The sequence below is a fragment of the Amphiura filiformis genome, chromosome 1 (genome assembly GCF_039555335.1).
Source record: "Amphiura filiformis chromosome 1, Afil_fr2py, whole genome shotgun sequence".
NCBI lineage: Eukaryota > Metazoa > Echinodermata > Ophiuroidea > Amphilepidida > Amphiuridae > Amphiura > Amphiura filiformis.
The window spans coordinates 35192260-35207926 of NC_092628.1; the positions used below are offsets into that span (position 1 = coordinate 35192260).

General features: G+C 34.6%; 1 protein-coding gene across 1 annotated transcript in view; it reads left to right on the plus strand.

Annotated features, from left to right (window-relative positions):
• Positions 1–15645, plus strand: part of LOC140158651 (gamma-adducin-like) — a 92267-nt gene extending 76622 nt beyond the window's left edge. Inside the window, 11 exon segments of the mRNA XM_072181823.1 lie at positions 452–625; positions 1386–1657; positions 2139–2151; positions 2322–2438; positions 5430–5522; positions 6080–6142; positions 6433–6485; positions 7136–7424; positions 8198–8366; positions 8803–8919; positions 9619–15645. Of these exon segments, the coding sequence (XP_072037924.1) occupies positions 452–625; positions 1386–1657; positions 2139–2151; positions 2322–2438; positions 5430–5522; positions 6080–6142; positions 6433–6485; positions 7136–7424; positions 8198–8366; positions 8803–8919; positions 9619–9905 (1647 nt within the window). The 3' untranslated portion in view covers positions 9906–15645.
• Positions 15646–15667: the final 22 nt, after the last annotated feature.

Sequence of the window (15667 nt, forward strand, 5' to 3'; positions counted from 1 at the left end):
CAAATCTATAAAGGCAGGTCACACATGACAGGGATATCAGATATATCTGTACAATAAAAGTCTCTCAGATGCTAGCGTTTATTTCGCTGTGCAAGATACTTTGGGCTGTTGATTTTGGAACAACATTCAAGGTTCCAAAGCTCTGATGAGCATTTCTGATGAAGATACTGATGAAGCATTTCTCTCCACAATATGAGAACTATTTGATAGAGATTGGGTTCCATGTATTTTTGCATACACTGCGCAATATACGACAGTGTGTGCGACTTTGCGTGCGTAACACGGAAGTGAATCCAACCATGCCAACACACTCGTGATTGGTCAGTATTGTGTCCAAGGTCGTATGTTCAAGTTGTAGTTGAAATTCCTAGTATAGAAAGGAGTCCCTCTTGCATTTGGTGAGGCATTTCACTCAATATAATGTAAAGAACATTATTGTGTTTTTCCATAGGTGAAATCTTTGGTATGTGGCCTTGACAACCTCATCCAAGTATCAGATGACATCAAAGAACAGGTACAGAAAGTGGTGCAACAAGGTGGCGGTGGAGTTGCACAAGGAGGGGGACGTAAATGGAAGATTGGTGAGCTTGAATTTGAGGCGATGATGAGACAACTTGATAACATGGTGAGTTGCTGTTGCCTTGTGAAATAGAAATAATGCCCATAATTCATTTCACATGATCAAGTCTACAGTGGTAATCTATGGTCCTATCATTAACGTTTTTACCAGATTTCACAGCAGCCAATATGACTCACTGCAATTATTAAATATGTCATTATTGGAGTACACCGGTTGGTAAAAAAAAATTGTAAGCGAAATACAATTCCTAGCAATATTTTTTTTCTTTTTTTGCGCCAAGGGCAACTTTATAATATTATGTTTGATAACAATGAAACCATAATGATTTTGGTCTAATTCCCATGAAGAAAGAAAGTCTGGTCTTCTTAACATTACCAAGTGAATATATAAACATTTCCTTTTAAATTAATAATTTTCCTGCTATAGTCTATATATCTACCTCGAGTCACCAGCACTAGCTTTGAAGTTCAGCGGGAGCTGCGTTGGCTTAGGGTGGTCTCTTGCGTGTACATATGCGGCATGTTGCTCGCACACGTAAAAGTATGTATACGCACCAAGTGATGCTAAGCTAACACAGACCACGCTGAACTTCAAAGCTAGTGCCGGTGACTGGAGGTAGATATATAGACTTACTTTGAATAGTTTCAGGCTGATATATTCTAGTACATGACATGGAAAGTATGACAAGGTGATAGATGTTTAAGATGTGCAACGTCCATATGAGGGCCTTTTACAGTTAAGTAAATATGTATTGGACAGTCATTTCTCATCACTTCAACTGTTATTTTCTGTCCCTCAACAACAGGGACACAGAACAGGCTATGTATACCACCAACCATTGGTCAGATCAGACCCTAAACCCAAGAGTGACGTCGCTATTCCACCAGCATCATCCTCTGTAACATATGTCTATGATGACGACATAGATGGCAGCAAATACCAATCACCGTTGAAACTGGCCAATCGCAAGGAAGCAAGAGAAAAGACAAGGTGGCTGAATACACCAAACACATACACAAAGGTAGAAGTTACTGAAGAGGTCATTGATGAGGGGATGAGCCTAAGACAAAGACAAAGGTAAGTTTGTACCAAACATCAAAAAAACCTCAATTCACAAAGTATGTGCATGGGCAGGTATCATACGTGATGCGATTGCATCATCATACGCACAGTTATACAGTCACAGAAAGCTGTGGCAAGTTAGGCCTGTGCCGAGACTGGCGCGTTATGGTTAAAGTCACCCATACCTCTTAGTTGTTTTACATGAACTGCTACAATTGTTTATCTGAGAGCACAATGGTGAAAATCTCTGGAACCTGTCAGTGATTATGTGCTTTGTTCCAAACAAAATGATGAATATAAAAAAAATGGTTTTTAATACAAGGTTTATCTGAAGCAAGATACGTTGTCTAAGCTCATTAATTTGATGATATAAGAAATGTCTTTGGATTTCTTATACACGTTCTATTTTATACTTGTAAGCTTAATTTCAGACAAGGAATGTCTTTAAGCAAAAATAGGCTCACACAGTGACTTTATACACGCAATTTCATACAAGGAAAAGGAATATTGTTGGTGTATTATAAAAGCTATTACTATCTTAGAAATGGCATGGTTCCCAAGTGTTCTTGTTTATGATGAAGCAGGAAATATCAGTCCTCAATGTTACATTCACAACCAAAGACAATTAGATACATTAATTTATATAATAATATGTATTGTTATATTTCATCCTTATCAGTGGGTACATGAAGGAGACGAGAAGACTGCTGGTCAAGGAGTTAAGGTAGAACCAACCCAATTTAACATGCCCAATACTGGTGATGATCCCAAAGAATACAAGAAGAAACAAAAAGAGGTAAGATGTCAAAACCCGTCTTGTTATGTAGTCACATATTTGCATTACAGGGGTCAGTCAGGTACATACATGTAGTTTTCTATAAATAATTAGCAGTGTTGGGAAGCGGTTATTTGAAGTACAAAACAAAATCAATTTGTTGATGTAGGTGTTAACTTGTGTGACTTTGATGTCAACACACATTACATAATGGCTGCTTGTTTGGGTTGACCAAAGTTCAGTGCAATAAATGACATCAATAATGTAAGCCTTATACACCCGACTATTTGATCAAAGTGATCATTAATATTCCATAGGCATGCAGTATAGGGAAAGTAGCAATAGTGGTGTTCGTCATTTTCTGCAACAATAGACAGGAGACAATTAGGCAGCAGAGACACTCAATTAAAAATAAATTATATTCAATATTAATAATTCAAAATTTTGGCAAAAGAATTTTTGTAGTACATTTCATGCCTTGCGATTTATATTCTGTTCAGTAAAACCCAATGAATTGGCATAAAATGTAAAAACAATTCATCCTGCCCCTCCCCCTGAAGGTTGTGTTTACAGTTTTGCAATACCAATGAACCTAAAACAATCTAACATTACGGACACTGAAAAACAACTAGTTTAATATTTCAGTCCAGGGCTGCATAGATTTGTCATGCATGATATGTAGAGCATGAGGGAGTTCCCTGTGGGATGGGATGGAACAGTATTATAATAATTATTCTGTGCCAGCCAAACTGTTATGCAGGCACCATGAAGAGTTATTGCGCCTGCTCATTTAAATGTGACAAGCAAGGTGGTAATGGATAATGTTTAAAATAAATATGCTCATAAAAAGGTTGATAATCTAGGAGACGCAATTTCATTTTCTCGCTCATTTGCTGAAAGAATTGAATAATTAAAGTTTACCATAAATATTTCTTCACTACCCAAATACTAATAAGATACACAACTATAAGGGATAAGCCAAACAATAACAATAATCAGTAGTAACCGGTAATAGGTTGATAATGGGATATCTGTGGTATTCAAGTATATTAACATGCATTTATTATTGCATCAATTGTGACTTATTCCTGCACACGCAGGTTAGAGGTCAAGTTAACACATTGTTACCTAAGTTACCTTAAGCAGCAAATGATAGTAAACCAACTAAGTGTTGGGACCACACAAAGGCACCTTTGTAAATGATCAGGTCATAGAACTAAAACTGATTGTTGTAGTATTTTTTGAACAAGTTGCCATGGTAATGGCTCATTTAACTTATTGAAGTGTGTAATAGAGCAATTATTATTGCCAAATGCCTATTAGTCATTCCAGATATAGGGTAGCAGTTACAAAGTTTACCCTCAATTAAATTCTTTTTGCTTTGAAATTATCACTGTGTTTTCATGAATATAAAAAGTATGGTTTTTTTAAGCAGCTCCCCTGATTCCGTTTTACACCTACATGTAGGAAGTGGTTTATGGATTATTTAAAAAAGAATTATCTAATTTTTTTTAGTTTGGTTTATTTACAAACCTCTGTTATTTACACACCTTTGTGTGGGGGCCACCTTAATTACAAACCATGTAATTCTAGTATATATTTTAAAGCATTGGAAATCAAAAAAGTGGTACTAAATTAATCAAACAATCATTGTGTGTCTTAATTATCATGATAATGGCATAGGTCGTGTGATGGGACAGACATTGAAAACAAATAGGCTGACAGGGTTGGGTTGTCACAGTCCATACCAACATATACATGATAACCTTGTATTAACAGACATGAATGAACTGGTACAACTGTGTTTTGATGCAAAGTTTATGAAACTTTTCAGCACATTTGTTGCCAATAATTCAAAATCAATAAGCGGCTCATTCCCCTAACAGCAAAAACAACTTTTACTAAAAAGGTTTGTGTACTTTTAATATTACACAGTAATGACTTATTTCACTCCCAGTGTAAAAATTGATACTGTGGAAATGTTATTTACAGAAACTACAAATATGCATAGTCTGCAAACAGCAACATTATTATTATTATGATTTCAATGATTCACCGTAAAACTGAAATAAAGTAATCCATGCATGCATGCTTTAAACAATGCAGAATCCATGCGTGTTTCCGACTGCATACAATTACCAGCTAGGGTAGGTGTGTTTGAGATGCAAACAATTTTACACATGTATGCACAACCACAAGTACAAGGTGACATTTCATGCATGCTAGACAAACATTGCAGACTAGTGAAATGTGTACACGAACTTTGATCCCACGCAGCATGGCATGTGTAGGTACAAGCGCTATTAATTATGAATTCATATGGAAATTTGTTTGCAGCATAATGGGGTGGTAGGAAAATTAAAAAAAAAGATTTGAGTGAAACATTGAATTTGTAAAATGTGACCTATTTGGGAACCCAAGAAAAAAATTGAGGTACTTTGTTTAGATCAAACAAGAAGTATGGTATGTCTTGAAGCTTGCAAAGATTTTAAAGGCCAATGCAGAAATGCATTTTTTCCTTCTTCTCCCAACTCAAACTCAGTAAAAATAAGCTGGAGATGTTCCAAACTTATATTCTTACACACATTTGATTTTCAACAATTTAAGGTGTTAGTCACAAAATTTTTCGAACACATTTTGTGAAATATTTTTACTGATATTAAAAAAGATGGAGAAAAATTAAATTGTCCAATTTCTCTGTGACAAGTACGCACTACAAAATGAACACACGCCACAGCTTTGAGATGTACTAGTTTTGGGTTTCTTAGTTTTCCTCTACTCTCACATTGTTTAGAAAATCTTGTGTCCATAAATGGAGTGAAATTTTCAAAAACATAGACATAACTGTTTAGATATCAATCTTAAGAATTAGAGAAGAGAAAAGAACTGACCCCAAACACCTGTTCAATAATAAGGATTGTACATGGTCATTAGGTGAATATATTCATGAGTTGCTGGAACTCAAGATGAGAGCAATATGACTTTACTATTTGATCCTTTCTTGTTTTCCAGATGAAAGCTGACAGACGAGAGGATAAGATCACATCGGGTCCCATCTCAGAAGTGTTAATTGGTGTTCAGTATGGTGATGGACGTAGGAAACAGGTAATGCTATCTGCTGCTTGCCTTCCAGCAATGCTTCTTGGAAGGCTATGATTAGGATAATGGAAGTGCTGGCAAAAATATCGTAGAGTAGTTCTGCTTCCAAAACATCCCAGACTAGATAGTAATTGTTTACCCTGCTTTATGTAGTCAAACTCTGTTTAAAATATTCAAAAATCTAGCAAATTTGTGTTGGCTCAAATTTACTCAATCAATTATATCGCTAATATGTAACAATAACAGCAAAATTTGCATTAGCTCCAAAGGTAGATAATTGGTGTGAATCTTGTAGTATCAACCGGGATAAAGGATGGTTATGATAACAGGTGTAGATATTATTGTTCCCATAAACTGTACCGTGTTTGTGTTCTTTGCATGGCAGTTGACATGTTGAATTCTTTTTAGCTCAAGTTGTCAAGATTTCAGTGGATTATACTTGAAATGGATTTGTTGAAAGATAGTAGTCTGATTTGTGAGCATGTTTTTAGAATGGGAAAGACAAAAAAGCATGGCAAAAATTCAAAAAGTTGTTTTTGTTCTCTTTTTTTGTCTTCTCTAAGCTGGCTAGAGATGCCCAAATGTCTGACTCAAGTGACCGACTCGATGATGGTCAGCGAAGAAAGGTACCACATTCTGCCATCCACTACTGAGCACCCTCAATCAGTTCCATCTAAACCCCTTAAGTTGAAGTTTTGTTTGTTTTCATTTGATTAATTGAGACTTTTATTTCAGGCCCAATTCTGCCATGCTGTGGATTTTCAGTTTGTTTTTTATAACCATCATGTTTGGGCTGAAATTGGGCAGTAATATACTTTTGGCTGTTTTGTGTGATCCCAAAATGTGTGTATATATATCCATTGATATGCTTGTTCCGCTTGATAAGGTGCTTTTCCCTTGCATATTTTATTTACAGGATTTGAATTCAATTGTTTTGGTGCCTTGGCCAATCAATCACACATATGCAGAGTTTGACTATTGATTCATTCATTATTGTATATATATATATATATATATATATATTTGCCAGCACTTTCATAATAACACAATGCAAAGCCATAAAATTAACAGTATGAAATAAGTGATAACATTATTATTTAATAATGTATCTGCAACCCACAGCAAAGCTACATCAATGAATGCATCAAAAATATATTATATAAGTACATGGTCCAAAGTTGCATTGAATTATCTTTACTTCACAAAAATTAAACACTTACCATTTTAGTAAGCATGTGCACATTGAAATTTTGGTTTCCAGTATAGCAGCTATACTTGCATGAAGCTAATATAATTCATTCAGTTAATCAAAACAATTCAGTGTAACTTTTCTTAAGTAATGATAAAGAACATTTCTTAATTAATGAGGTTTTAGTATGAAATGTCATCTTCACTTACTTGATAACCAAATATTGGTAATAACCAAACATTTGTTAAAAGCAAATCATTATTATCCATCCATGTTAATCACAGGATATGCACAAAATGTGACAATAATATCTTTACAGTTTGGAAAGCAATACTAATATTCAGTTTTCAGTACTTATTGTAAATACTATGTGCCTACTCCTTTGCTGCAGTAGGAAATATGTAGAAATCTTGTAGAACCCCCAATAAAGCATAGCAATAGCTAGTGTTCTCATCCAATCTCTCATCTCCTTCAGCCATTTCCCATCTTCAAAACTTGACCCCTTTCTTTTACATTGCAACCTTAGCCATCACTATACATTAAGGGTAATCTTCCACCCACAAAACCTGGTTCATTTTATTTCTGCATTATTTTCTTTCTCCTATTTATATATTTGTATTGATGTTTGTCTGTTGTGTGTATTGGTCGTCAACTCGTCCTTCGATGAATTCTGTTTTCCGCCTTCCAAATTATGGGGCGACTTTAATTTCTGTGTTTTGGTAAGTGTGGCATGAAATTTCATTGCATGTTTTTACTCTATCTTTGCACAAAGCTATTCCCTCTGTTCTTCATCCTATGTGGAAGAAAACAAGTATTGAATTCAAGCATATTAACACATATTGTCTAAACCATCAGCATCAGACCCTCTAGGAATGATTTATACCCATATTACATATCAGTTTATCAGTGATGATATGTAGTCCCATTGAAGTGATCAAGAGCATGGCAGGTCATTATTAAGCAGTTAAGTAATGCATCATGAAGGGATGCATTAATTATAGGAAATTTGACTAGTTTGTCCATTGGCATGAAGATGTTGTGTAAGAGCAGTATTTGTGCTGATCCAGCTACCCTGGGTAAATGATAATGTCACTAACATGATGATCCTTAAAAAAAGAATGCTAAAAATGCTATAAAAGCATGGTATGTTTGCCGTGAAGATTTTAGTAGTAAAGTTCACTGTGATTCAGACGATTAACAAGAATATAGCTTTATAGTGAGCTATCAGATTCTCGTACAAGGCCTCAGCACACTTTGCAAGTGTCTAATTCATTTAGGAGACAAGAGAATTGCGACAATATATTAATGTGAAACAAGCTGTCCTGAATCTCAAGAAAGAAATCTTGCCTGTATTGAAAGCCTTTATTGTACAACTTGTAGACCCATGAACCCTTGGTGTGTTATTGAAAATGCTTGCTGGCATGTTTGCTGTGAGATTCATGTGCACTCTCTAAAGTTGATGTATGTTAACCTTTGACCGCCTTCTTAATAGGATGAGCAGAAGGATGGGTCCGTGCCAGCTGCATCCAAAGGGATCATTCAGAGAGACTACCAGAAAGACTCAGTACTGTATACAGCCTACTCACCAAATCCATTTGAGAAGATGACAGAGAAAGAGATCTTAGAATACAAGAGAGAAATTGCTGAGAAAACAGGCCAAGGTAATGATGGCATTTTGACATCTTGTTTTAAGACAGGACATGAGGTTGATAGTTAGGCAATTACTTAAAGAGTTTACAGCACATCTGGATTTATTCATAAAGTGTTACACAAGCTCAACATTTTATGGCATAACCCTGATAACATAATCCATGATAATAAAAGTGTCCAACTCACCAAGGACTTAACCATCTAAAAGAACATTGTGATATGTAAGGACAAGGTGACCTGCCCAAATCCTAGTATAAACATTTAGTAATTGTTGGTATTTAGTTCCTGCATAAACCTGCTAGTTGACCAGGCCAACAATGTTAGACCTTTAAGTGATTTGATTATAATATTTCTGCATATTTAAAAAGTAGGAATGCAACTGATAAATGGATCAAATCTCATGGATTATTTTGTTTTCTCTCACCTCTCCACCCTGCTACTGTATAGATGTGAAGGAGATAGAGTTGATAGTTCAGCAGCCAGAGGAGTCACAGCTCAATGGACCAGGAGGTGATACAGATAACAGAGATACAATCATCAAAGAAACTAAAACTATCAAGACAGGTCAGTACATTGCAGGCCCCATTAAATCTCTTTGTATTTGTGACACGTAGCAGCAAACGCTACCTTATGTGCATCATTTCCAGCCGTACCTATCCACAAATACCTTTGAAAATGAATATAGACTACTTGCAACAAAGCACAAGGGAGGTTGTTGATTTTCTGGTCGTGTGTGACACCAAAAACGTCCAAAGCTGGAATAAAACAGTAGTTTAAGGATGAATATGCTAAGAAATGGAGTTTGTCTATCTACAGGAATTCTGTGTTTTAATTCTCGTTGTTATTGTGAAGAGACATTCACAGTGTAAGATGCACAACCATTGTCATGATGCAAAGTGTGATTTGGTGCAAAATCTGATTTGATGCACTCACATGCAACTAGCCAATCAATTTATATATCCATATAGGCACAATGCCCGTATGCAATGCTACAGCTGTTGTGTGCTATTCTCCACTTGTACTGATCAAGCTGCTGGGTTGAACCAAATGTTGTGAACATTATTGCAATTCAGCACCTATAATTATATTTGTGACATAAGAGTAATATAAAGCGATGTCATGAAAGGAACAACTTTGCCATGGAGTGTTTAACTGTTCCATACAATGTGTGAATGTACATGTCTTACTGTTTGAAAGATACACATGTTTGTTAGTAATGCATTTTTTTATCATGTGATTTTTGACTTGTTACCAATACCACAGAGGACGGAAGAGAAGTTACAACAACTAAAGTAGTCACCACCATCAAATCCAAAGAAACAACGTTTGACGGCGAGAAGGAAGAGAAGGATGGAGATGAGAAAGATGGAGACGAGAAGGATGAAAACGAAGGAGATGACGATGAAGAGGAAAGGGCGGCTGAAGGTGAAGTAGGCAGCGCCGAGGCCTCGCCAACAAAGGAAGCACAATCCCCAACAAAGAAAAAGAAGAAATTCCGTACACCCTCTTTCCTAAAGAGTAAAAAGAAGGAAAGGAAAACTGAGAGTTAAAGCTTTTCCTTCTTTTGATTTCCACTGTGTAAATGTAGGTTTTCAACTTGTCATAAAGTATGTTGAATCCAACACCATCTTTAAAAGTCTGTGCTACACCCAATGTATATTACACAGACATTTAAGGCGTGAGGTTTTAACCAACTTTTTTGACAGTTGTGTTTTCTATTTGATGTCATCTTTGTGAAGAACACCTCCATTCTCAACCAACTGATAACAAGAAGAATTTGTGCAATCAGGATGACAGTTAAGAATGGAGTCAGTCTCCACATGGACCAACTATTTTTCTGCTGCTATTTTTTTTCCTCCTTGATTTTATTTTTTGAAAGCAATCAATATTTTAAATTTTATGCGTAGATTATTGTCACCAAAGACTTTATTATTATTATGATTTATGTAATAGGATAAACTACCCTAGCCTGTAGACTTGCCTATTGTCAGCTTACTTGCAATTTTTGTCTTCAAAATGCATGAACAATACATGCAGGATATGAATCATTAACAAATAGTAACATTTGTCATTTTTGATTTTGAGTATAATAGTGTGACGGTATGATTATCCAATATCCCATTATAGTGCCGATGACAATACATATACCTGTGCTTGATAGTAAAACTAGATGCATTTATTAATATAGATGTTATATATGTTGTATTTAATTGTATAATGTCTCACACCTTTACGATCTTAACATAAAATTATTATTACTCATCCAATGGGGACCTATGGCGAGGGATGTGTCCACTACAAGAAAAAGAAATAGGGACATGACAAAAAAAACTGAATATGTGCAAAAATTATTAAAAGCTCTTTGCTTTGTAGATGTATGTGCTTAAGGTATTGTATAAATAGAAAAGAATATTTACTGTGTACTTGTGAATGACCTTTTGACCTTTGTGCCTATCAATTCACATTACTTATGTGAAAAGAGGGCCCTGTTGGTCGTAGACCAAGATTTTATGAAAACATGATTTAAACTAGGAAAAGACCTGACAAGCAAAAACAATTAATTTACTTATTGCTTTTTGATGACAAAAACTGAAATTTAAATTATTAAATTATATAAAAAAGCTAATTCTTCAGTACAAGAGAGATGGCTAGTGTGATGCATGATAATCATGTGAGAAAAATAACAAGACAGGTATGTGAAAGTTCATGATCGCAACATGCGTGAAGAATGTGTAGTTTCGCTAACCATTTATGTTGAATTGAAGAATGTGCTTGTCCATTTATCGATGGAAATGTGTACTTTGTAGATAGTTGTTGCCCCGGTTGCAGCTGTGTAACATGTAGACACATCACAATGATGTACGTACTATTGTTGTAGTTATTGTTTTAGATATGTGACTGACCTGTAGCTTATACTCAATCATTAAGATTAAATAATTGTTCTTGTATCATATGCCATTTTTTGTCTGAAGAAAAATAAAGGGCATGTTTTTTTTGCCTGTATAAAAATCAATAGGGTGTTTTTTTCAGTAGGTAAAGAAAAGAAGGAAATAAGTTATTCCTTTATTGTGTACATTTTCTCATAACTTTACAAGGCCATGATGATGTATAAAGTGCGTGCATATGTTTGATTGTATAAAACAATTGTGTGTCTTAGAATGGTTATAAATGGAATGAATGAATGAATGGACTACTTTTTTTGGTGGCTTGTAAGTAGCATAAGGTATTGTACATGTATGATATGTGAACTAGTGTACCGGGAGTATTGGTACTTCAAACTGACTCCTTAAAGCATGGGATGTGCATGTGAAGACAACATGAACATCATGTGATGACCATGTACAAGAAACATGATTTTGAATGCCTTCATACATTGGACATGTTATAATGCAAACTCTTTACATGGTCATTTCATGGTTAATGCCAGCATGTTTTCATCCTATGTAGCATACACAAACACACGCATCAAATGACGCACATTGTACAACTACACTGTACTTGATGGATTGCCCTATTACACAGATTGAGACATACCTTAAAGAAAGGATGATTGAAAAGCCAGTGTTAGCATCCACATAGTTGATATACATAGTTCAGTAGTAGCTGCTGTTGTGTGGTGTGCGTGTTCATGGAGCAACATTGCAGGCCTTTTAAAAGATATAATCGCTTCCAAGTTTATCTTACTTTTACAGTCTGCATGTAGACCTGTGTTAAGTGGTGTTTGTTACATGGTAGCATATGGACTGTAAACAAGGATAAATTGGGAAGATAATGACTGGCCTCTATTATTTCTCCCTGTTTCTTACTGCACTATCATGTCAGCAAATGTAAATGAAATACGCTCAAGACAAGTCTAGTCATTGTGGATATATCTTTGGTTCATACAAATGCTAGCAAAATATTCAAAAACTTTTTATATCAGTGAACAAATCAAACCATTGTTATTCAAATCAAAGTTGATGTATTTTGTCAAGCAATGGGTATTCTTGTAAAGTCGGCTATTGATCAGTGTTTATAATGTGACAGATGGGCGTGTCAAAAGTTGTTTATACACTACAATTGCCATTACCTGATTTTGTAAACAAACATTTGCACCAGCTTACCCTAGAATAATTCTTTTGATCAAAGGACATGATTTGTATGTCTTAATATATTCATTTGCCATACAAAGAAATTAAAAGTGTAGATAAGGCCCTCTGTAAGGACAATCTTTAAAAATATATGACATTTTATCCTCTTGTTGCTACTTGATGTGGTGGTGTAAAAATGGGACCATGCCAATGGGCAAAGTTCCTCACACACACACCCCCACCCCCACACACATAAATGTTTGGTAAGGTTAACTTATTATGAGGGGACAAGAGTACCAGTTATGTGGGTACTTATTTAACTTAAGGTTGTTGTTTCTTGGTTGTGGGGCTCTGTCTGATGATTTTTACAACTCGTGTATCATTTTAAGGATATCTTGGTTTGTGGTTTTGAGAGGTAAATTTATTGACAAGATTTTAGTAAATAAAGTTGTTTAAAGCACTTTATGTGAGTAAAACCTCACCTCTCTGAGGGTGAAAACTTGTTAACTATTAGTTTGTGTATATTGGCAATTGTCTTATGATTGTATTGACTGAAATCTTCATTTTATATTTTTTTTTTTTTTTTTTTGATTTACAAACATTTCCTTCCAAGAATCTGTAAAAAAGTTTTTAAAAACATCAGAATATTCCAGAAATATTTGATGACCATTTTAATATGGCACCTATTGTTGAAAAATTGTGGCAAAAATGTCTGGAGGAAGAAACAAATTCTTTTTTGATGTTAATAGAATTAATAGCATTGAAATATTATCATCAATCAAATGGTTTCAATCTAATGTAGAAACTTTGGACCATTTTATTTCATACGGTGCTAGAAAACAGATGTGATAATTTACACATTACAATTAGTACTGTCATTTTCTATATAGATTCATTTGTATTTTATGTTTGCTAATGGCTTAATTACAGTTGCATAAAAACAATAGGAGGGTGTATCTTTTTGCAGAATTTCAATATATAATGCAGATTTTTAAGGAAAGAAAAGATACATTCTTTGATTATTTAAAAGTTATAAAGTGCGTCAGAATAATAATGCATGCTGCATACAGATAATGATTTAGGTCTATTTAGAAAAATATGTTATCATTTTAAGTACTATTTAATAGATGCTATTATGATAGGTCCATTTTACTTATTTACATAGAGGGAAGATTATTCTATGTGAAATGAGTGCTAGCCAGGGTTATCAAGGATCAACAAAGTATTGGTGTTTTTGCCCTGATTATACTTTAAAAAACATTGGGATTTTGTAGATATCTAGCCTTGTTTTAGCTATAGTAATATTTTGTAAATTTTGTGAAGTGAATATGCACTCTGATAATTATATCCTGAATCACATTTTACACCTGACATGTAATTTTGTAGCTACAAAAGTGATAACATTATATCTACATGAGGTTTGTGGTATCCCATATTCATGTCGGGCATTAATACCAATACTTCAGGTTTTTTTTTTTAAGAACACCCAATGGCATGTGCAGTACTTTTATATTTAAGAAAAAAATGTTACCACTTAATGTAGTTCATGTGCTCTTAAGTAGATTTTATTATTAAATGTTATCATCCATACTCTAGATATTATAAGTCCCAACTTGTACCTTTGTACCAAAGTGAAAATCATTAAATCCAGGGTAGTGTTTTTTTCTGGAGAAACTATAATTGTCGAAGTTATTTTTTAAATCTTGTAAGAAAAGGAAAACTTTGTCATGCCTGGCAAGTGTGGCAATTTTTAATGTCGGGAACAGGAGATGGGTCATATAATAGTTGATGATCATAAAATGGCTGTTGCCAAAGTTTTTATGTCAATATTTTTGAATTCTTGTACGATTTATGCTTGTTCACATTCATTCAGATATTGTAAACTGCCAATCCTATCTTAGCCTAGCACACAAAAATAAGAAATGATGTACCAAGAAATATTCAAATTACGTGAGTGAAAATTGTGTCATTTCAATATAAAACGAAAATGTAAAGAAAGCCATGGAATTTGCCACTCTCTTTTCATGCATTCTATCCCTTCTATAGTCTGTTCAATGCATGATGTCCTATGGGGACAAAGTCACTGCTGTAGTTTACAAGTTAATATGTCGTGCAAGTTGAATAGATATATAGAGAATCTTCTGCTGTAACTTTTGGCCAGCTGTGTGTAAGCGTACTGAAGGGAAAACTATGGTGTTACTTCCAATCATTTAGCATGTACCGTTGATTCAGCAGTGGTTGTGAATGATTCCTTGTTGGTGGATTGGTGGTGCTTTGGCACCACCACTAGTTATGCAAATCAGTGACCCCTCACCTTGGGTCTTGTAAATGTCAAAGGTCAAATTTGTTTTGATACAAATTACTGGAAATGTTCAGAGAAGTGTTTTTTATCGAAATGTAGCGGAAATCTTAACTAAATTCAAAAGTTTCATTATGTGTTTGGAGTTCTTTGTACATTTTCTTAAAAATCAAACGAGTGAAATAAATTACTGACTTGTATTCAAGCATTGATAGCAAGTGTATTCTGATGAAGTATTCAGTGAGCTCAGGTAAAGGTTGGTACTTATTTATATCTAAAAACACAAGAAATATTAAATTATTATATACTTGAGCTCATGCTAATATGTTTTTCAATTCAAACCAAAATTTTAGGCAGACACCAAAACACAATTTTTAGTTAAGATTTACCTGTGATGATAGAGAATGTACTGCCACATGATATTTTTCCATTTTGTAGATTTCTCTCTTTTTAAAAGTCATGCTAGAATTTTCAGACTGTGTGTATGTGAGGGAGTGTGACACAGTTATTTTCCAAAGGTAATCTGTGGCCTACATAACAAGTAGACTATTAACCACAACTTATCAGACACAGTCCGACATTAACTTCCAAACCAGCATCACAGAGTTTGAATGGTAAATTGATATCATTGGAGACACCTATGACTTTAGATTTTGAAATTGCATCTAACCCTGGTAAATGAAGTGCTTTTTGGATCCACCAGTATACCACTTTATACTTGTATAGGTTGTCTACATCATTTTTAGGGTGTACTTGGTGTCGGATATTTAAGACGACTTGAAAAGAACAAGTGATTGGTACTGTCCATGCTGGATGTGGTTAATAGTGTCCTTGTTGTTAACTATTCCTGACTGTTTAAGTGGCAATATTACTACTGTGTCCATGTGTGAAGAAGGAAATTAAATGGTACCTGTACAGAAACATTTTTGTCTTGAGTCTCCTT